Below are 22,877 nucleotides of genomic sequence, written 5' to 3'. Positions count from 1 at the left end.
AACATCTGCAGGAACTATTTTTCCAGTTGTGTCAAGGCTGTACTATATTTTTAAATTTTAAATACAATATTTCACAGTTCTTAGCATCTTAGTTTTTAAAACCAAATGTTACTTGATCACTCCTAATCACACTACAAGATTCTCAAGTTGTCTTGTTTGGAAAAATATATAGTTTACTGTAGAAACTTAACAAATAAAATATATTCTAAGAAAGTGACATGGAGAGGGAGTTTTGCCCTTTTGCCTGTGTCTTAAAGTAACTATCCAGTGGCATTTGGACTGTCACATTTTTAGACTGAGTTTCTTGGTGAATTTGATCCCTCTGCAGCTGCAATTGGCTTAAACCTTGCTGTAAATTAAGAGGATAGTGTATCGTATTGGCATCGGGCCTGGATTAACTGTCGTGCCCAAGCCGTTGGATTACTGATTGCCTTGATCATATTCATTTGGATTACATCCTTGACTTCCAGTTCCATCTGTAACCACCTGATTTGTCCTCATAAGCGTATAATTTCCTTTTCTTGTTTGGGGTTGATTGGTCTCCCTAAATGCAAAGCATGGCTTTTGTGGGAGGAGAGGGGAGAAGATAAGCAATTTATGAGTGTAAAAAGTATGCCTTGAAGATTGTGCTTACTGTGTAGAAAATAATGTGGTTTTTTTTTTTAAAGAACTCTGGATTTGTAACTTTTCAGCAAATTTCAACCACATTAGAGTATTGGACATGGGAATTCTTTGGAGAAAGGTATTTTCTCAGATATGTTTCCAGATTTGCTAGTTGAATGGCTAGGACATGTTGATAGGGGTTTAGGTGAAATCTTCCTGTTTTTTCAGCAACCCCTCTTTGTCTCAGTTGAGCTTCTGAACTACTGCAGTAATACCTCTGTAAAAGCAAGGAAGTGAAGTCCATGTGTTTTTTTTAACTGTGAAAAGCAGAAAAACTTTTTTCTCTTTTTAAAATCCTTGTACCCTCTTCAGACTCTCCGTATATGTCTGTATGCATCTGCATGCTTTTTTGATGAAGAATTTCAAACTGAAATACACCTCAGCAACTCTCAGGCCTCGTGTGAGGCCTTCCAAATGATCGCATCTCTCAAATACCTAGTGTGCTGTCCAAAGAGTTGCTGCAAATATTAGGCTTGCACTGTTTTTGTTACCCTTGTTTTTTACATGTAAAAGCACTTGTTCGTAAGCTATGCTAGCTTATTATATTTTCTTGCTGGTGCAGCTGAAGAGATGATATTCTACCTTGTTTGCCAGTATTTTTCTGTATTTATTATCCCTTTGGGTGAGATATCATCTGCTTTTTTGTACTTGGCACAGTTTGGTTTTTTTTCCTAGTTGATCAGGAGCACCTGATCCTGGAGCTCTGAGCTGGCTTTTGCAGAAGATGCTGAACTTTAAATCCAGTCTCTGTTTTCTAGTCATGCTAGTAAAAAAGACTGCTGATTTGAGAGGGAGAACATAGCAGTTGAGCTGCGAACAGGGGAGTAATTTGAGTCAGTATGGTGCTTATTTTGCTTTCCTGCCCATAAGATAAATGTAAGCATGGTGAGAGTACTAGTGTAAATGTTCAGTAATATTATTTCCACATAGGTAACTAAAATAAAATATATTATTGACTTGTATGAGGTAGCATACTGATATAAATGTTTTTAGAGTATTTCTATATTGCTCAGGTAACCATTTCTGGCAGAATTAACCATAGACATGAAAATTAGGCATGTGGCACCAGTATTTTTAATTTTGACAGCTGCTTCACGCTTTGAAATTCATTGCGCAGGCTAAAAAGATACATCACCCTTCAGCAAGGCAGCCATAGGGAAGTAGGACGTACTGAAGAATTACAGTATTTGTTCAAGTCTGCATCAGTCTTGAAGGAAGAATTTCAGTTCATGGTTACTTATCAGTTCTCTGAGATAGTAGTGTGTTTGCTACAGATCACCAAAGATGTTTTTAATTACCTGACAATCTTCTTTTGTCTTTGTGATTCTTCCTCCAATACTTAGATTATCGCAGAACACTAGTTGTTGTTTACTTATTTTGTAATATAGCTGTTGATACTTTGAAATAAATTATTTTCTCTAACATAATAAGATACATCTCTAACTTTGTTATCTTGTCTAGCATCTTTTCCTTCTGTGGTCTGCTCGCAAAAGGGAGAGAAATACCTTTTTGTTCCTTGGTAGGCAAAGTTGAGAGCTTCAGTACAAGTGTTATCTCCTGCTTTTTACATGTTCCCTGTCTCTTCCCTCTGCCCATTTTCCCCTTAAACATACTCTCTCTCATTTCTGTTTCTATGAAATTCCTATGTAGAGGGAATTAGAAGACTTTTTCTCAATATATTTGACCCTACCTCTTCCATTGTAAATCAAAACAAGAGCTGTAGTGTGGGATCACCTAGTTGGGTGCTAAGGAGGGAATCTGAAGTTTTGTGCTTACATCAAATAAACATTAAATCACATAGGCATACTGTTGTTTTGCAGAGCGCTGGAACACAAAAAGTTCCACTTAAACATAAGAAAAAACTATTTCACTGTGAGAGTGACGGAGCAGTGGAACAGGCTGCCCAGAGGGGTTGTGGACTAGATGATCTCTAAAGGTCCCTTCCAACCCCTACCATTCGATGATCTGGCACTCCATGTCTGAGGGCATGCTGGAACCTCATCTTCAAAGGCTTATTTTCTAAAAATATATTGCATTTAGCTTTTATTTGCACACATGAAAGTAATATAGTAAGAAGGTGTTAAGGCATCTTTTGAATGTGCAACTCAGTCAAAAATAGACTTGTAGAGCTATTTTCTGAGAAACTAAGTTTGTGGAAGGTAAAAACTTGACTTGTCTGCAAAATATCCTAAGAATTCAGAACTGCATCACAGCATTTATCAAGATGTGCCAGATTAATAACCTCCACTTCACCCCCTTTTTTCAGGGATCAAATATGCAAGATGAAATACAGGATCTCTGTTGAGAGGGACTTGTAAAGGGAGGCTTCCGAATTATGCACCAGCAGTGGGTAACAGTGTTCAAAATCCTAAACAAGTGATCTGGCTTTCAAAAGTGCCAAACAGTCAGAAGCTCCTGTTGAGGACAGTAGCAGCTGAGGGGTGACAACATTTCTGAAGATTGTTCCATTTCAATAAGGGTTTCATAGAATCATAGAATGGTAGGGGTTGGAAGGGACCTTTAGAGATCGTCTAATCCAACCCCCCTGCAGAAGCAGGTTCACCTAGATCAAGTCGCATAGGAACATGTCCAGGCGGGTCTTGAAGACCTCCAAGGAAGGAGAGTCCACAACATCCCTGGGCAGCCTGTTCCACTGCTCCGTCACTCTCATGGTGAAATAGTTTTTTCTTATGTTTAAGTGGAACTTTTTGTGTTCCAGCTTCATCCCATTACCCCTTGTCCTGTTACTAGCTACTATAGAAAAGAGGGATGTCCCAACCTCCTGACACTCACCCTATAGATATTTATAAATGTTAATAAGGTCACCCCTCAATTTCCTCTTCTCCAGACTAAACAGCCCCAGTTCCCGCAGTCTTTCCTAGTATGAAAGATGTTCTATACCCTTGATCATCTTGGTGGCCCTGTGCTGGACTCTCTCCAGCAGTTCCCTGTCCCTCTTGAGCTGAGGAGCCCAGAACTGGACACAGTACTCCAGATGAGGCCTCACCAGGGCAGAGTAGAGGGGGAGCAGAACCTCCCTCGACCCGCTTGTTGTTCATCTGAAAGTCAGCAAGCAGAATTCTCATTCATGGTTTTAGGGGTGTGGAAGGTAGAGCTGCATGTCAAATTTTAAGCATCTTCTTATTTCAAGCTCTTTTGACTAATAGCTTGATCAGAAACACAGAATCATTATGGTTGGAAAAGACCTTTAAGATTATCAAGTCCAACTACTAACCTCACACTGCCAGGCCTATCACTAAACTAAACCATATCCCTCAGCACCTCATCTCTGCATCTTTTGACTATCTCTAGGGATGGGGCCTCCACCCCATGGAACAGCCTGTTCCAATGCTTAATAACCCTCTTGGTGAAAAAGTTCTTCATATCCAATCTAAACCTCCCCTGGTGCATCTTGAACCCATTTCCTCTTGTCCTATCATTCATTACTGGAGATAAGAGACTGACCTCCGCCTTACTAGAACACCCCTTCAGGTAGTTGTAGAGAGTGATCATATCTCCTCTCAGCCTCCTCTTTAGGCTAAACATCCCCAGCTCCCTCAGTCACTCCTCATCATGCTTGTTCTCCAGACCCTTCACCAGCTTTGTTGTCCATCTCTGTATACGTTCCAGCCCTTCATTGTTCTTTTTGTAGTAAGGGGCCCAGAACTGAACACAGTATTCAAGGTGTGGCCTCATCAGTGTTGAGTACAGGGGGACAGTCACCTCCTTGGCCCTGCTGGTCACATTATTTCTGATAGAAGCCACTGGCCTTGGCCACCTGGGCACACTGCTGACTCATGTTCAACTGGCTGTCAATTAACACTCCTAGGTCCTTTTCTGCTGGACAGCTTTCCAGCCACTCTACCCCAAGCCTGTAGTGTTGCATGGGGTTGTTGTGATCTTAGTGACTTATGCATATCTATTTGGAATGCTGTTTTATATTTAAGGAAAATGATGTTCTATTCTTTTTTAGCTGGCAAGCTTTTATGGATTTATGCGAGTGCAGGTTGCCATGGAGAATGACTGGCAGGTTAAGCTTGACTTTTAAAAAAGAGGCTTCTTGAGTTGATGTGCAAAAAAATCCTAGTATTGAGGGAGAAACTTAAATAACTAGGTAAAATGATCTTACTAAAACTTTTAGGTAATTGTTTTCTTTTGGGAGAAATTAGGTCCAGAAGCATCCTTATAAAAGAAGAAAACTATTGAAAATGGAGGATAAGGAAGGATTTACGTTTTGTTTTTTTTTTCCAAGTATACCAAAGTATTCTCTATTAAAGTTGAAATTGGAGAAAATATTAAATAGGGAAGACTTTTTCCTTTTATAATTGTGCTGGATTTGTGTTATAGTATTTATTTGACATGAAGGGAAGCCATGCATTCACACTGTAACTTGTGTGATGTGTTGACTTTCTAAATTAACATCATGCTCTTCCTTTTGTGCAATGTATTTGTTTCCAATAGATAGCTGCTACTACTGTACCTCTAATAACATGGAAAATCCCAGGGCAGTAACAGATCTTTGACTGGAGGTATTCCTTAGATAATGTGAGCAATCATTTTTTTCCTTAAATATTTAAATAAAATATATTTTATTTACATTGCTGAGAAGAACATATTAGTTTCAGGCTTATATTTTAAGTTTCATTAGAAAATGTAAATGTAGGAAAATAACTTGTGTTACTTGCTGGCAGTTTCTTGAAGTCAGATCACAGAGTTGGTAGAATGGTGTCAGTGGATGACTACCTGAAGCCAGAGCTGCTTGAAGAACCAAAGCAGCATTTTGAAAAAATTAGGCTCCTTTTCTGTGAGTGCACAAAACCTGCTGTCCTATGTTTCTGGGTAAAGCAAGATAAAACATAATTAGCTCATTCAGAATTGAGAAAATCAGGCCAGCTCTTCTAATTTCTGAATTTAAAGGAAGCTTGACAAAGGAGGAGGTCTGCTGGCTTTGAGAAGAATTTCTTAATGACCAGAAACCACTGCAGGTTCTTAACAAATAGAGTTTAAAGGCCTAATGTGTTGAGAGACTTATTCTTTCCCTTATATTTAGTGTAATTAAGGCTGTTCTATGTGAGACAACCTGGAAGTGCTTTTTTAGTAACTTGAGCTGTTATGTCTTGACCCAGAACCAGCTGGATCCAATCAAAGAAAAAAGAAGACAGTTGGGATTTCAATATCTAAAGACACATGATACTAACTCACATGAATGGGCATTAAGTTAATGGCCACGTACAATTTTTCTTTCTGATTAGCAAAGAGGACTAAGAGTTTGTCTGAGGTCAGAATATAGCTGAACTATTTGTGCAGGATTATTAAATAAAGATGGCAGATGATTCTGGTGTACTTTCATGCTTCTTTGCTATGAAAGTTTGTTTAAATCAACACCCTTTGATTCCCAGTCAGTATTTTCACTTGGATTCATCCTACCAGCATACACCATAGGAAATTGTCACTGTTCTTCCTTTCCTGATTCAGAACCTGTCCATATGTGGTAGTTTGAGCCTGACTGGATGCCAGGTGCCCACCACACCGCTTTATCCCCCACCTCCTCAGCAAGCCAGGGAAGGAGAGAAAATAAGATGGGAGTCTCGTGGGTTGAGATAAAAGCAGTTTAATAAATAAGCAGCAAAGCCGCACGCGCGGGAAGCAAAGCAAAAGCAGATAAAGCTGTTACTCTCTACTTCCCATCAGCAGTGATGTCTGGACACCTCCCGAGAAGCAGGGCTTCAGTACGCGTAGCGGTTGCTTTTGGAAGGCCAGAAATGAATCTTGCCTCCCCTTCCTGCTCCTCTCCCCCAGTTTATATTACTGAGCTGACGTCATATGGTATGGAATATCTCCTTGGTCAGCCTGGGTCAGCTGTCCTGGCCATAATCCCTCCCAAGATCATGCCCACCCACAGCTATTGGTGAAGGTGGGGGAAGGAATGCTGGAGGGACAGCCCTGATGCTGTGTGAGCAGTAGTCATAATATTGATATCAACAGTAAGCACAGCACTGCAGGAGCTGCTGTGGAAAATCACTACCATCCCAGACCCACTACACCATATAATAATCCCTACATTTCTGACAGAGCCGAGAGGGTGGTGATCAATGGCACAAAATCGAGTTGGAGGCCTGTGGCCAGTGGAGTTCCACAGGGACTGATTCTGGGGCCAGTCTTGTTCAACATCTTCATCAACAACCTGGATGAGGGGACTGAGGGTACCCTCAGCAAGTTTGCTAATGGCACCAAACTGGGAGGACTGGCTGATTCCCCAGAAGGCTGTGCTGCCATTCAGCAGGATCTCAACCAGCTTGAGAGTTGGGCAGAGAGGAACGTCATGAGGTTCAACAAGGACAAGTGCAGAGTCCTGCACCTAGGGAGGAACAACCCCATGCACCAGTATAGACTGGAGATTGACCTGCTGGAGATGAGCTCTGCAGAGAGAGACCTGGGAGTGCTGGTTGGAAATAAACTAACCATGAGCCAAGAATGGGCCCTCGTGGCCAAGAAAGGCTAACGTCATCCTGGGATGCATCAAGAAGAGTGTAGCCATCAGGTCAAGGGAGGTGGTTCTCCTCTACTCTGCCCTGGTGAGGCCTCATCTGGAGTCCTGTGTCCAGTTCTGGGCTCCTCAGCTCAAGAGGGACAGAGAACTTCTGAAGAGAGATCAGCGCAGGGCCACCAAGCTGATCCAGGGGACCGGAACATCTTTCATACTAGGAAAGACTGCAGGAATTGGGGCTGTTTTGTCTAGAAAAAGAGGAGACTGAGGAGGGATCTTATTAATATTTACAAATATCTAAAGGGTGGGTGTCAGGAGGTTGGGACATCCCTTTTTTCGATTGTATCTATCAACAGGACAAGGGGTAATGGGATGAAGCTGGAACACAAAAAGTTCCTTTTAAACATAAGAAAAAACTATTTCACCGTGAGAGTGACGGAGCAGTGGAACAGGCTGCCCAGGGATGTTGTGGAGTCTCCTTCCTTGGAGGTGTTCAAGACCCACCTGGACATGTTCCTATGCGACCTGATCTAGATTGACCTGCTTCTGCAGGGGGGTTGGATTAGATGATCTCTAAAGGTCCCTTCCAACCCCTACCATTCTATGATTCTGTGATACTATGTGTACGTGTATAATATAAACCATAATCTTTATTTAAATATTGTCACTAGGGGAAAAATAAATCTAAAACTATGCAAGCTGCGTTTTAAGCATGTTTTAGCTATCATGGGAGAAGCAATGCAGTTTTTTCATGTGCTTTTAATATCCTGCACTTAGCTTGAAAATAAAAGTAGCGAAAAGCCACAGACTTCCTTATAGACATGATCTGCAATTTGTTAAAAACAATTCTAATGTAGATATTTTTTCCTCCTAGGTTTTACCAAGGGACAGTACATCTAACACTTAACTTGGATCATCTCTTGTTCATCAGCTTGAAAATCATAACAACCCCCAAAACTGAAATTTGATCTGAAAGAAAAGGCTGTGATAAATGGACAATATGTCTATTACTAACACACCAACAAGTAACGATGCTTGTCTGAGCATTGTTCACAGCTTGATGTGCCATCGACAAGGTGGAGAGAGTGAAACTTTTGCAAAACGTGCAATTGAAAGTTTAGTTAAAAAGCTAAAGGAGAAAAAAGATGAATTGGACTCTTTGATTACAGCTATAACCACAAATGGAGCTCATCCTAGCAAGTGTGTTACAATACAGAGAACACTGGATGGGAGGCTTCAGGTTAGTACAAGTGAAAATCAGATATTTTCCTCCTAGGGAATCTGGAGAAAAAGTTAGTGACACAGGATCCTAGAGTGTTGAGGAAGAGTAGCTCTTCTCTTGCACCCCCCCTCACCTCTATTTGTAGGCATGTCTTACTGCTGGAGCTCTGGAATGCTGCAGTAGTTGATGATTTTTTTTTTTTTTTCCCAAAGGAGCAGAAGGCATTGGATCAGCAGTTCTAAATGAGTGTGTGTGTGGCAGTAAAAAGCAGGGTCACGTAACAAATTCGGCTGTCTATTCTGGCATTTTCACTGCAAGCTTCTATTAGCTCTGTGTTAGCAGTGTGAAGAAAGACCTGTGATCCCTTGCTAAGGTACTCCAAGGAATCTGCACTGAGGATTTATTTTAACCTTATATCATCAGTACTCAGTACCTGTATAGCTTGGGTGGTGACTTCCTTGTTCCAGGACAGATGTCATGTTTGTTGACTAGCTTTTGTCTACGCTAGAAGCATTTTATTTTTATTTTTCAGTATAATGAATTGGCATTCTTCTACTTGTAAATTCCTTATAGTGTAGCTTAGTGCTTCATTCCTCTTCTTCTGGGGCAAAGCTCTTTGATCATCCTTAGTGGGGAAGGTGACCATACATACTACATTAAGCACAAATTCTGCTTCTACCATTTTATATCCAGTATTTTTTTCTTAAGAATCACAGTGGTGACTTAACCGTAGCAAAAGCCTAAGAGAAGTTTGTTTCTGTTGAGTACAGAACTTAGGTAAACTGCACACTACCTCTTTATTTTCTTTCATATTTCGATGATGGAGAGAAGTGGTGGTTTTGTTTGTCCCCTTCCAACTTTGCTCCTTAATAAGTAAAGCGAAATGCCTTGCTACTTTCCCAATCAACTTTTGTGTCTAACTTTTTAGGTGGCTGGTCGCAAGGGATTCCCTCATGTGATTTACGCTCGTCTTTGGAGGTGGCCTGATCTTCATAAAAATGAACTCAAGCATGTTAAATATTGTCAGTATGCTTTTGACTTAAAATGTGACAGTGTCTGTGTAAATCCATACCATTATGAGCGTGTAGTATCACCTGGCATCGGTAAGTAGACTCTTGATTTAAAATGGAACAGTGGGAATAGAATGTAAAATGTTTTCCTTTTGAGTGTAGAAAATACAGGCCTCAATTAGAAACATTAACTTTTAATGATTAAATGTAAGTCACTCTCGTATGCTCTTCCTAATGGAATTATTATTTTACCTTTAATTCCAAATTTGAAAGAACAGTTTGTGGCTTTTGTTTAAGCCTTTCTGTTGGCTTTGCACACAGTTCTTACAGTTAATGTGTGTCCTAGGAATAATTTAGGAATAATTAAGCATTGTTAGACTTGTAATGGAGAGGATATAATATGTGGAGTCTCTAGTACTAATCTGTAAAGGCTATTAAACTTAATGTTCAAACATGGATGAAGATTTCTGTGTGTATAATCCTCCACACCTCCTTTTCTTTTTTTCTTCTTTTTAAAGATCTCTCAGGACTGACACTACAGAATTCTGGTAAGTAGTTCTGTTTACTGTTGCATTTCTATGGGCACAAACTGTGTTAAGCTTTTTGGTGTGTATGCAGTTTATTCCTCACTATTTCCTTGGGAGGGAGTACAGAGAGTAGATGGAAACTAATTTGTCTCTCCAGTTTTGGATAACCAGCTAGGTAGCATATGACAAGCAAGAACTGGTAAATTCTTTAAATTGAGGCTTTAGCTCAGCTTGTAGCTATGTTCTGTTTTCATTTTCTGCAACTTATAAACCCCAACAAAAGAGAAAAACAAAAACCTCACTGTTGAATGGTGCTGATTAAAAAAAACCCTACAACCCCAAACACCAAGAACTTGCACCTGTATAATATACTAATTAATTGAACTGGGAATCATACAATCATAGAATGGTAGGGATTTGAAGAGACCTTTGGAGATCATCTGGTCCAACCCCCCTGCAGAAGCAGATCCACCTAGATCAGGTCACATAGGAACATGTCCAGGTGGGTCTTGAAGACCTCCAAGGAAGGAGCTTCATAACCCCTTGACTTGTTGCTAGATACCATCGATAAAAAGCATGCCTCAACCTCCTGACACCCACCATTTAGATATTTGGAAATATTAATAAGATCCTCCCTCAGTCTCCTCTTCTCTAGACTAAACAGTCCTAGTTCCTGCAGCCTTTCCTTATATGAAAGATATTCCAGTCTCTTGATCAGCTTGGTGGCCCTGCGCTGGACTCTCTCCAGCAGTTCCCTGTCCATCTTGAGCTGAGGAGCCTAGAACTGGACACAGTACCCCAGATGAGGCCTCACCAGGGCAAAGTAGAGAGGGAGCAGAACCTCCCTTGACCTGCTTTCGACACTCTTCTTGATGCATCCCAAGATGCCATTGGCCTTCTTGGCCACGAGGGCACATTGCTGGCTCATGTTCAGTTTATCATCAACCAGGATTCCCAGGTCTCCTGGGGCTGCTCTCAAGCAGATCAATCCCCAGCCTATACTGGTGCATGGGGTTGTTCCTTCCCAGATGCAGGACTCTGCACTTGTCCTTGTTGAACCTCATGAGGTTCCTCTCTGCCCACCTCTCAAGCCAGTTGAGATCCCGCTGAATGGCAGCACAGCCTTCTGGGGAATCAGACAGTCCTCCCAGTTTGGTGTTATCAGCGAACTTGCTGAGGGTACACTGTCCCCTCATCCAGGTTGTTGATGAAGATGTTGAATAAGACTGGCCCTAGAACTGATCCCAGTGGAAGTCCACTGGCCGCAGGCCTCCAATTGATCATCATCCTCCGAGTTCTGTTACTGAGCCAGCTCTTGATCCACCTCACTGTCCACTCATCCAAGCCACACTGTCTGAGCTTTCTGATGAGGATGTTATGGGAGACAGTGTCAAAAGCCTTGCTTAAGTCAAGGTAGATGACATCTGCTGCTCTCCCCTCATCTAGCCAGCCTGTTATGCACTCCTAGAGTGCTATCAGGTTAGTCAAACAGGATTTCCCCTTGGTGAATCCATGTTGAGTCCCCCGATAACCATCTTTTCCTTCATAAGTGTAGTGGTAACATTCAGAATGAGTTGTTCCATCACCTTTCCAGGGATGGAGGTGAGGCTGACTGGCCTGTAGTTTCCGGGGTCATCCTTCCTGCCCTTTTTGAAGATTGGAGTGATATTGGCCTTTCTCCAGTCCTCAGGCACCTCACCTGTCCTCCATGATTTTGCGAAGATGCCCCTTAATTTTTACCCATAAGCACTCAACCTGCCCCTCATCCCCACCCAGACAGAGTTCAATACACATTACATAGAGAGCAACTTCGCCTCCTCACCTTGTCAACCTGTCTTTCCTAAACAATCCATAGCCCTCCATGGCTGTGCTTCAGTCATGGAAGCTGTCCCACCAGGTCTCTGTGACTGCAATGAGGTCGTAGCCCTGCATCCACACCCACATCTCCAGTTCCTCCTGCTTATTTCCCAGACTGCGTGCATTGGTGTAGAGGCAACACAGGGGCTTACTCAAACACGCTGATTTCCCTGGACAGATGCAGGAGGATCCTCCCCGGTTTGACTCTCCCTCAGGGTGGTCAGCCTTCCATATCTCAGCATGGTGTGTGGATGAGGGACACTTATCCTGACATTCCCTGTCCTGCCCTGTTTGCCTGCTAGACAGGATAGCTTGCTCTATGTTGCTTCTCCCCCCACCCCCCAAGTCCTTTAGTTTAAAGCCCTCTTGATCACGTTGGCTAGCCTATTCCCAAATATTCCACTGCCCTTATGGATTCCATCCTGTCCTATCAAGTTATAGTCGCCAAAGATCCATTGTCATAAAATCCAAAACTTTCCCGCCAGCACCAGCCTCTCAGCCAGGAGTTCGCCTGACTGATTTTTTCATTTTTTACTTCCTCTTTATCTCTGGTGAACAGGACTTAATAAACAGGAATAATAAATGTTTATGATTTAATAAGTAGCTTTACAAGAAAATATTCAAAATTATCTAGAGTGCAATTGAATGAAGCAGTCTAATATTCTTGCTCTCCCTGAAGCTTGAGAGAAACTGGACGCTCATTGTCCAGTGAGCATTATTCAGAAATCTGAGATAGTGCAGCTGGTAACTGCTTTATTTCAAAACAATCTTTGTGGTTTTTTTTTACTTTCCAGAAGAAATTCAGAGAAGGAAATTTGGATAATCTAATGTCTTTAGCACATTATTAGAAGTATTCAAGCAAAAATGACTTAAAGCCCCAAATAACCTGACAGACTGTTAAGTTAAGCTTTAACTTGTATATACTCTTCTCTTTTGCATTGTTACCTGTGTCTTCTGAAAATCCTTTTGTGCAGAATCAAAGCTTAGGAGCTAGCAGTTGAATACATAAATGTTTCCTTGTCCTGTTGTTTGTTTTTTTTTTTTGCAGCAGGAAACAGAAAATTACTGTCAGACTTTATTTAAGGCTGCTTTAAAAATGAGCAGGAAGTTGATGTAGTGTTTTACTTGAACATGCTCAGTAGGATATATAGAAATTCTTGTAGTGGCAATGGTAGTAATTTCCCTACACTATATGTGGAATATTCTGAATTTGTGGCTACATTAAGTATAGTACGTTGTCTTTGAATGTGAATTTGTTTCTAGTCAATTTGGATGTGAGTTGCTCAAAATTAAGGGATGCATGAAGTTTTTTGTGCTGTGTTCATGAATTATATTTTTCATAGGAGCTTTATGTACATTCTTACTTATATACTAGGAGTTGGTTTCCTAGCTACTGCATGAACGTATATTTAGATACTTGACAAAAAGCACGTTTTTCCCTTTTATTAACCATGTCCAATCACATAATGATGGACTAGAAAACAAAATGCTATTGGAGGCTACTGCTTGGTATCAGTGAACAAAATAAGCAGTTTGCTTTCCCATCTAGTTATGCTTTAAAATTTCCTGCTGCTGGCTCAAAGTATTTATTTGTAATTGAGGAGTCCTTTAGCCCTGTTTATAGAGGTTAAATTCTCCCCTCAGTAGTTTTAATAGTGTTGTTATTACTTGAAAGTAGTACTGCAATTTGTCATTAGATCCTGAAAATAGATTTGCTTTGCATATGTGACTGTTGGCTTCTCCACAGGTCCATCAAACATGTTGGTGAAAGACGAATACGTTCATGACTATGAGGGGCAGCCATCGCTGTCTTCTGCTGAAGGCCATTCAGTCCAAACCATCCAGCATCCTCCAAGTAACAGGGCATCCACGGAGCCTTATAGCACCCCAGCCATGTTAGCTCCTACTGAGGCTAGCACTACCAGCACCACTAATTTTCCCAACATTCCTGTGGCTTCAACAAGTAAGATTGAGTTTATATGAAATACCAAATTGTGAAAATGGGAAAACTCAAAGATAATCACTGATTTTTGCCAAAGTAGATCTTGCATTGGAACTGTTCTGCTGCCACACTACACTGCTAAAGCGTGTGGCAAGGTAATCTAGACAGATTCATAAGTGTTAATATCAGATTTTAACTTGGAGCATCATTAAAGTAACTTTTCCTGGTGACCCAGTCTCTTTTCAATGAGTCTGACGTGTTCCAGACTCTTCCAGATGTGCTAAAGGTTCAGTGATACAGTATTAAAAAAAACTGACCACTGACAAAACATTAGGGCTATTATTGAAAGAATTGCTGTAGGAATGGAAGAATTGTATTATTTTATTACCACAGCAAGTGGGACCACAAATAGATTTGCTCTAAGGTGAGAGTATCAAGAGATTTTTAGACAATTCTTCAGTGTTCCACAGCTGACAAAAGGAGTCTTCCAGTTTTAACTTGATTATTTTTATAATGGCCCACTGGACTACCACAGTGACAACCCTAATTTATATTTTCATGAATTTGTTGGAGTACTGTGTTGAATTTTTTTCTTGCTTTTCTGTGTGTATTTGGTACGAGTGGAAGAGTGGTTCATCAGCATCAAACCTCATACTTCAGAACAATAAAACAGTTACCTACGCAGTGTCTTGTAGCCCTAGTGTAGGGAAACCATGAACTTTGGAGGGATTTCACAGACTCTTCATCACTTCAGTAGCAAAGATGTGTGAATATAATGGATTTTGTGTTATCAAATTTGAATTATGCTGGCATGGTGTTTTGATAACATTCTTTAATTTTAGCTGACAACTTTCTTGCTACAACTCATGATGGTTTTGCCAAATGGAGATACAATGTCTATATTTGTCTCCAGCAGAGAAAAAAGGATAGGCAGTTTAATTGTATTGCCTTTGCACAACAGTGTATAGTCAACAACTTTTTCTCATCAGCACTAATTTTTGGAGCCAAGTGGACAGGAAAGAAAAAAGCTCATTTTTAGGTTTTAGTTCAAATTTTCAATGTGTTAAATTCTGCTGGCCACACCGGCTTGAGAGTGCAAGTGTACTTACAAAACTGCTGATCAGTTTAGTGTTAATGACTGAGCTGAAGCCTTTTAAATCAAATTCTGTTAACCTACTCTGAAATCTCTGTAGTTTAAAGCTTAGACAATTCTTGAAATATTTCCCCAGGAACTTTCTCAGGAAGGAGTCCAGTGATGTATGCAGCTCTATTCAAGCAATATTTTAAATAAATAAAGTGCTGTTAAGTATGTTTAGGAGGGACATAAGTTTAAGCAAGTGTCCTCATTGGGAACAGTAATTATAACATGCTGAAAAGAAGCAGCTTACTGGACCTACTGTTGGCCTGTTTGGCTTCATACCAAACCTATTCCAACTGTGGTATTCAGTATAACCTGTGACATCTCTTATTTCCTCTCAAACTGAAAAATGAAATGCGATCGATAAAGAGTTCTCTATGTGCATACTCCTCCTAAAACATTAAGGGTGTCAGAGTCAAAATTAGCTGATGCAGAGCATCTTACTTCAAGTTTTCAAAGACACTCTGGTAGGTGGAAAAAAATACTGGAACTTGTAGGAACTGTGGATTGCAGTGCCCTTAGTTAAGTGTATTTTCCTACCCAGTAGTGCTGAGCTCTTAATTAAAATTTTGGAACGTTCATGAATAGGTAGTGTGTTCTTTTACCAGGTCAACCTACCAGTATATTGACAGGTAGCCATAGTGATGGACTCTTACAGATTGCTTCAGGGCCTCAGCCAGGAACTCAGCAGAATGGGTTTACAGCTCAGCCAGCTACTTACCATCACAGTGAGTATATACGTACATGTACTTTTCTTAGTTTTCTATAACCGGATTCCAAATGTTCAGGAGAAATAGAGAATTAGAAGAGAGATGGGATAAAAACTCCCTTAAAAACCAACCACTCCTTCCTTTTCCTAGATAGTACTACAACTTGGACTGGAAGTCGGACAGCTGCCTACACACCCACCATACCTCACCACCAGAATGGTCATCTTCAGCATCATCCACCTATGCACCCTGGACATTACTGTGAGTAGTGTACACTTTCAGTTCACTTTGTTTCCAATTTTGTTGGTGGATGAGGGCTCATTTGTGATTATTCTTTACCCTAAAATCCTATTTTTTTTTATTTTAGAATTAGCATTACTGTGTTTAGTATGTACTGACAGTTAAATATAAGAACTTGATGTACTTTCCTCCGTTAAAGCAGCAGAGATTAGAAGTTCAGATAGCTATAGCAGTGCCATCTATATTCTAGATTTCTTATTTTACCTAACAAAACTAGCAGTTCCTTTCTACACCTCTGTTTTTAGAGCTTTGCAATCATCTAATTAGTATTTTTTCTGTGGAAAAGAAAGTTGATTTGGAATGTGTTGCAAGTTTTGGAAGAAAAATATCCAAGCGAGTTCTTAGCTGTCTTTATTTTCTAGAAATTTTGAAGTTGTGCCTTAAGTTATAACAGTCTGTGTTAAGCTTTGGAAGATGTGTGTCCATGTACACTAAGCAACTTAATACAACTTTGTGGAAGCTTGTGCAGTAAAGTATTTGTCAATAAAGTGGTCCCGCCACAGTCTGATTTGTGAGTACGTTTGGCACGAATCCCAGAATGGTAGGGATTGGAAGGCACCTCTAGAGGTCATCCAGCCCAACCCCCTGCTAAAGCAGGTTATTCTAGATCAAAAACTTGAAAATCTTTTTCATCTAGTAAATAGGACTACTGCCTCTTGTTTTAAGGTACAGGAGATGGGAAGGAAAAAAAGTGATGAACAAAAGTGATGAAAATATATACTGTGCTAGTGTGTCTAGCACAGTATATACTTTATAAGCCTATAGTGCAAAAAAACCCACCCAAATTAAAGTTTTTGTATATTTTGTGGCAAAAGGCTAGAATGGTTCTTTATTTCCTAATATAGTACTTGAGCAGATCACCTGTTTGTGGCAGACATTAGTGGAGGGCAGAATATATTGTGAGTTCATGTTAGAATGACTTCTCAGCTTGTCTCTATTAAGAAAATTGTGGCTATTAGGTTTCATTATTTTTTTCTGATAGAATCTCACTATATTTATCATCTTGTCAAAAATACTAGGATGTAAAAACTTGAGTGATGCTCTAGATACTCTATATAGTTTCTCAGTGTATGTATCTTTCCATAAATAATGTTTGTAACTGGCTGGTAATGCCACATAGAGCTTTTCTTGGCTGCTGGCATTTCTCACTTCACAAAGTTGCATATTTTGATACCTACTGATGTTGTTCCTGTTTTGACATCTTGCAAAAGCTGCTGTTACTTGGAAAGACTTAAACATAGTATTCTTTTTTTCTTCTGTGCTGCCTCTGAGAGACCTAGTTAGTTTATAGAAGTGAAGAGAAAAAAATTGACCAAGACTGTATTCAGTAATGTTTTCTTGAAAACAATGGGTTCTCTAGGGTTGTGGGGTTTTTTTCCATCTTTAGAGAGTGTTTCTTATAGTCAAGTCCACAGCATGTTGGGCAACTTGTTCTGTGATTGATGAAACTAATGAAGTGTGGTTTCTGACAGATATATATCACATGCCTCTATACAATGATTCTCTCCCTGCCCAACTTGGGGACAGAGGTGAAGCCAAAGTCCTATTTTTATTCCATCTCCATGCTACATCTGGTTTCTGCTCTCTACTGGAGCTGGATCTGGCTTGAGCAGCGTGCAGCCTTTTCTCCTAGGATACTAAGGGAGCTTTTTGCTCTACTGAATTTTTAAGAAACCTCCCAGAGTGTATTTCTTCTGTGATCCTTTTTCTTCCCTGTCAGATTTGGCCAACTGATTCAGAAATTACTGGGATTTATAACATCTGGCATCCTTACAAGTCTTTTTTTTCCATAGGAAAACAAGTTAAGAAAGAAAAACTTATTTTTCCTTGTGTAAAATAAATTGCATGTTTTCTTTTAAAGGGCCAGTTCACAATGAACTTGCATTCCAACCTCCTATATCAAATCATCCTGGTGAGTAAAATCTAACATGTTATAGTAAGTATTGTGGAAGCTAATAACTTTGAGTCTGGTTTGTGGGGTGGGGTTTTTTTATCAAGTACTGAAATTTGAGATATATATTCAAAAGGGAGAGGAAAGGAGGAGAGGAACCATTTTGTGATAAATATTCTTTTGAACTCAGACTTCTGTTTTGAAATAGTGGCATACTCTGTGAACTGAATTTAATTTAGATCCCCAAGTCAAAAATTGCAATCCTCAAACCCAAACTGAGCTGGCTTTTACCCTGGAGGTGTTTGAATTCTGAATGTCCTCGATCTTAAACTTTAAAGGGTGCCTGAAGTTGTACTTAGTGCCTGCTTAGAAACACTGTGGAGTTTAGATCATGCCAAAGCCCTCTTTGATGCATGATCAAAGACAGTTCTATAAGTCCTCCATCACAGCCAGATACCCTGAAAGATAGATAGGTATTGCCCTTTTTAGCATTTTGATGCTGAAGTTCTTCTTTGGACCTTTGCACACAAGCTTGCTCGTTTCAAGAATCTTTGTTAATGGCAGCAGTTTGTGAAACATTAAGAAATCTCATCTTGTGGGATGAAGTAGCTCTGTTGCAGGTGCAAGGTGATATTGCTTTTTTGGCAACAGCAAAGCTATTGCCTACACAGGCAGAGCTATGTAGTTGAAAAGCCTAAAAATTTAACCTGTTTATTCATTGCCCAGTGACTAAATCAGTACCAGAAACAAAACTGTTGACAACTGTTGGATGAATATAATTTTATTTTGTTTTATTTAGTATGTCTTTTTCACATTATTTAATTTCACCCTATCAGTCATCAGAGACATGAGTATTTATGTGAAGATAACAAAACTGAAAGGAATTTGGACACCTTAATTGGTTCTTTTCTAATAAAAATAGTACAACAGTTTCTTAAGATAAGTAGGTGTGGTGTTGTGTTTTGCAGTTTGTAATGAAGGAGTGCCACTTATGACACTGGGAGAGCTCTCTTTCCTCTTGGCTTATCAGGCTGCTGTGCTTAGGTCCTATCACATCAGCTCTTCTACTTCCCTTATTTTGAGTACACTGTAGTGCCTATTTTCTTTGCCTCCCCCAACAAGCTGTGTTACCCTGTTTTGGAAATGGACCCTTATAGTCAACAAAGGTGCTGAGTCCCTGAAATCCCCTGACTTAACCTTATGTCAACTTTAGATTTTAATGTGTCTGAAGAGAGAAACTCTAACACTTAAAGCACATGCAACAAAGTGTGCAGAAGGCTTGACAAGCCAGTTGCTCCCAGGCAGCACCCAAGGAACAGATACACATCTACAAAATCATTTTGTGTGCTTAGTCAGGTTTCCTCACTTACTGGAGCATTTGGGTTTTGGTAGCATGCTCTAGGGAAGCAGGGTTTCCCTTCCTTACATAGTAGCTTCTTCCAAGTATCATCTTCTCTTTGTAGCTGATTTGTTTTACAGGGAAAGCTGACTTCACCTAGGAGGTAGTTATTTTTGCATCTTAGGCCAGATCTGTTTGAGAATTAGTTTGTCAGCCTAGCCCTGAATAGGCTACTTTATGCTAAAGGAGGACAAAATCAAGCTATAGTCATCAGATGCAGGAATGTAGATGGCTTACAAAAATCTATCTGGAATAATAAACTGTGCAAAGACTTGCAAAATTTTACCTATGAAAGCCCCTAACACTGATGCATGCTTAAATGAAAACACTAAGCCCATGTTTATTGCAGTGTGCAGTATTTTTCTGTGCTAGCAGATGTGTCTGTCAATCTGAACTTGCTCATGTGAATGTGCACTTACTCTGAATGACAAATGTAGTTACAGGAAGCTTCATTGTCTGGAATGGACTTATGGGGGATTTTTTGTGCCTTTAAGTCAGTTAATTGTATACATTCTTTAGCTCCAGAATATTGGTGTTCCATCGCATATTTTGAAATGGATGTGCAAGTTGGAGAAACATTTAAGGTACCTTCAAGCTGTCCCATTGTCACTGTTGATGGATACGTGGATCCTTCTGGAGGAGACCGTTTTTGCCTGGGCCAGCTTTCCAACGTGCATAGAACAGAAGCCATTGAGAGAGCAAGGTATTCTGTAGATCCCAAAGCTCCAACTGTCTGTGATATTTAACAATATTTCGTTCTGCCTTCAGTGTGTACCTCCCTTTTGAAATTACAATGATGGTATGATCCTCTTAAAGTAGTCTTTCTAGGCCACTACTGTGTAATGCATTCAAAAGGCAAACTGTGTTAACGATCACCTTCAGTGCTTTGCAGCAACATGTTGCTTTTTGTGGCTTTGAGAGGTTGTACCTTCAAGGATAGAATTAGGAACTTGTGCCATTAGGAGTGAAGGAAGGTTAATAGAGAGCTTGTTGGATTTTCATTCATTCTCAGCATGATGGGCTAGGCTTTGATGTGGAAGCATAGAGAGCCAAAGCAGTCTTGCCACTTCCCCTTCCCCTTTGAAATGAAAATCAAATTTCATGTCAACTTTCTAGATAGCTATGAAGGGATACAGACATGCAATTCTACATTAAAATAGGGCTTTGTACATGTATTTGAGTGACTTCCTATCCTAGAACGCTGGTGGGATTTCATATTTCTGAACAGAACTGCATGTGTTTGGTATCCCAGCTCTGTACTGTTAATGAGTGTCAGTTGCTACTCCAGTATCATTGTTTCCATGTTCTGTGTTTCCCATAGATATGTACATTGTATTACAGATTTTGTGTAACTATGTACTAACTTATCCCTTAACTACTGTTTCAAGTCCTTGTATGAGTGGGGTATAAAATAAGGTACCACAGATGACTGTAAAACTGTTTATGGTTTACTTAAGTCTGATTTATAGTGTGTGTACCCCCATGCATTGTAACTGTTTTTCTTTTCGAGATTGCACATAGGTAAAGGGGTGCAGTTAGAGTGCAAAGGAGAAGGTGACGTGTGGGTCAGATGCCTCAGTGACCATGCAGTCTTTGTTCAGAGTTACTACCTGGATAGAGAAGCAGGGCGTGCACCTGGGGATGCTGTCCACAAGATTTACCCAAGTGCATATATAAAGGTTGGTGTGATGTTTCTAGATGAAAATTGGGGGTAAAATGGCATACAGAATCATTTAGGTCAGAAAAGGCCTTTAAAGTTATTGAGTCCAACCACTAACCCAGCACTGCCGCAGCCACCACTAACCCATGTCCCTCAGCCCCACAGTTACATGCCTTCGGAATCCCTCCAGGGATGGGGACTCCACCACTGGCCTGGGCTGCCAGGACTTGACAGCCCTTTCAGGGGAAGAAATTTTTCCTGGTCTCCAATATAAACCTTCCCTGGCACAACTTGAGGCTGTTTCCTCTTATCCTGTTGCTTGTAGCTTGGGAGAAGAGACTGACACCCCACACCCCTGGCCACAACCTCCTGTCAGGGAGTTGCAGAGAGTGCTCCTGTCTCCCTCAGCCTCCTCTTCTCCAGACTGAACACCCCCATTCCCTCAGCTGCTCCCCAGCACACTTGTGCTCCAGCCCCTTCCCCAGCTCTGCTGCCTGGCTCTGGACATTCTCCCTCAGTGCCTCTCTTGGAGTGAGGGAAATTTGGTTCTTGTAAATATTGGGGCAGCTATGAGACACTGAAAGAAATGTAACTTAGCTTTTGATTCTCCTTTAACAAAAACCTAAAAAATTCCATTTGACACGTCACTTAAAGTAACACTTTTAAAAAAACCTTTTAAAATCACTCTAAGCTGAAAGTGTAATCTAGATACTACAAAAGTAACTTTTTATTTTGTCCAATCAATCTTGATAAGTTTTTTGTATTTAGCTTTATGATTTTACTAAAATTTTTAGCATAGGTTATTTGTTTCTTTACTCTCTCCAAAACAAGAAAGTCTGGAAAGTATGTATAAATGCTGTAGAACTGTAAAGTGTGTGTTAGTGTTATAAACATGAAGGGAACCAGAGGTCACAGAAAGTTGCATGCAAACATATTATTTTTAGGAGATCCATACTTGGAGACACCTCTGCCAGACTTGAAACTTCATTTAGGACAAGTCACACTTGTAAAAAAAAAAAAAAAAATTCTTGAATCAGAGGGAAACTACTTGAAATTTGCAGTGGTTTATTTTCCTTTTTTTTTTTAATCTTCAATTTTGCAGGCAGGTTGTGTAACAAAGGTGAAAGAAACCCCACTGGCATCTGTGTGGGAACTTTCTATCATGAGAACAGAGCTTCTGTCTGTATTAATGCCAAATCTGATCATAAAGATACAAAATGCCATCAATCTGGAACCTGTCTGCTGAAATTTCAGGCATATCAATTATTGGTAGCTCTTTTATATAAAAGACTAACACATTTCAGTAAAGCAGCAAAGAAGTTAAGTGAGACTTGATAGTTTCCATTTTCTGGAAATACTGGGATTTCACTAAAAATTTGGGATTTTATCAGTCTCATAGCATCCTTCAGACTCAAATCCTTCAGTTATTTCCTCACAGGGAGCTGCTTTAGCCAGCTCAACTCAGCTCAGACAGGTTCTGACATTGCCAGTGGTGGTAACATCCTATGAGAAGAGTCTCTAAGAATCAGCTTTAATGGATTATTTCCGTTAGAAGTTAAACTAATCAGGGAAAGTTTGCTTTTATTACCCAAGTGTATGGTGAGGCTGTAGAAGTTGCTTTGGGAGAGCAGAGATGGGAGTTAAAGAATTCTTTCCTTCATTGATTTTGCTAAGTCTACATAATTTGATTTTTATTTTGTTTAAAGGTGTTTGATTTACGCCAATGCCACCGTCAGATGCAGCAACAGGCTGCCACTGCCCAAGCTGCTGCTGCTGCCCAAGCTGCAGCAGTAGCTGGAAACATCCCTGGACCAGGATCAGTAGGTGGAATAGCCCCAGCCATTAGTAAGTACATGACCTGCTTGGTCATCTTTTTTCCTTACCTGAAAAAAAATAACACAGCTTTCATCATAGCAGCATCTCCCACCCCTCCACCACAGCACCAGTGAACTTGGAATGAGCTGGTAGATTTGGGGCTGGGGTGGCCTCGTGGTAAGTCTGTATTCCCTCACTTTCTACCTGCTCTGAACACCACTTTTCACTCCGAAAACCATTCAGATACAGGGTCAAA

The 22,877-nt window shown here is 40.3% G+C and overlaps 1 protein-coding gene across 3 annotated transcripts in view; it reads left to right on the top strand.

Moving 5' to 3' along the window:
• Positions 1 to 22,877, top strand: part of LOC133628677 (mothers against decapentaplegic homolog 4) — a 46,863-nt gene that overhangs the window by 7,042 nt on the left and 16,944 nt on the right. The window contains exons 1-11 of one of the 3 annotated variants that reach the window (XM_062017112.1): positions 7,193 to 7,238; positions 8,025 to 8,390; positions 9,301 to 9,475; positions 9,901 to 9,930; positions 13,514 to 13,729; positions 15,455 to 15,574; positions 15,707 to 15,817; positions 17,718 to 17,768; positions 19,666 to 19,849; positions 20,657 to 20,825; positions 22,513 to 22,651. In XM_062017112.1, coding sequence (XP_061873096.1) covers positions 8,142 to 8,390; positions 9,301 to 9,475; positions 9,901 to 9,930; positions 13,514 to 13,729; positions 15,455 to 15,574; positions 15,707 to 15,817; positions 17,718 to 17,768; positions 19,666 to 19,849; positions 20,657 to 20,825; positions 22,513 to 22,651 — 1,444 coding nt within the window. In that variant the 5' untranslated portion in view covers positions 7,193 to 7,238; positions 8,025 to 8,141. Of the gene's footprint in view, positions 1 to 7,192; positions 7,239 to 8,024; positions 8,391 to 9,300; positions 9,476 to 9,900; positions 9,931 to 13,513; positions 13,730 to 15,454; positions 15,575 to 15,706; positions 15,818 to 17,717; positions 17,769 to 19,665; positions 19,850 to 20,656; positions 20,826 to 22,512; positions 22,652 to 22,877 lie in introns of those variants that run through there. The other 2 variants (XM_062017111.1, XM_062017113.1) reach the window with 2 other exon arrangements.

This window comes from Colius striatus, chromosome W (assembly GCF_028858725.1).
Source record: "Colius striatus isolate bColStr4 chromosome W, bColStr4.1.hap1, whole genome shotgun sequence".
NCBI classification, from domain to species: domain Eukaryota; kingdom Metazoa; phylum Chordata; class Aves; order Coliiformes; family Coliidae; genus Colius; species Colius striatus.
The sequence above is the reverse complement of the archived record's forward strand: the minus strand, read 5'-3'. Positions and strand labels throughout refer to the sequence as shown.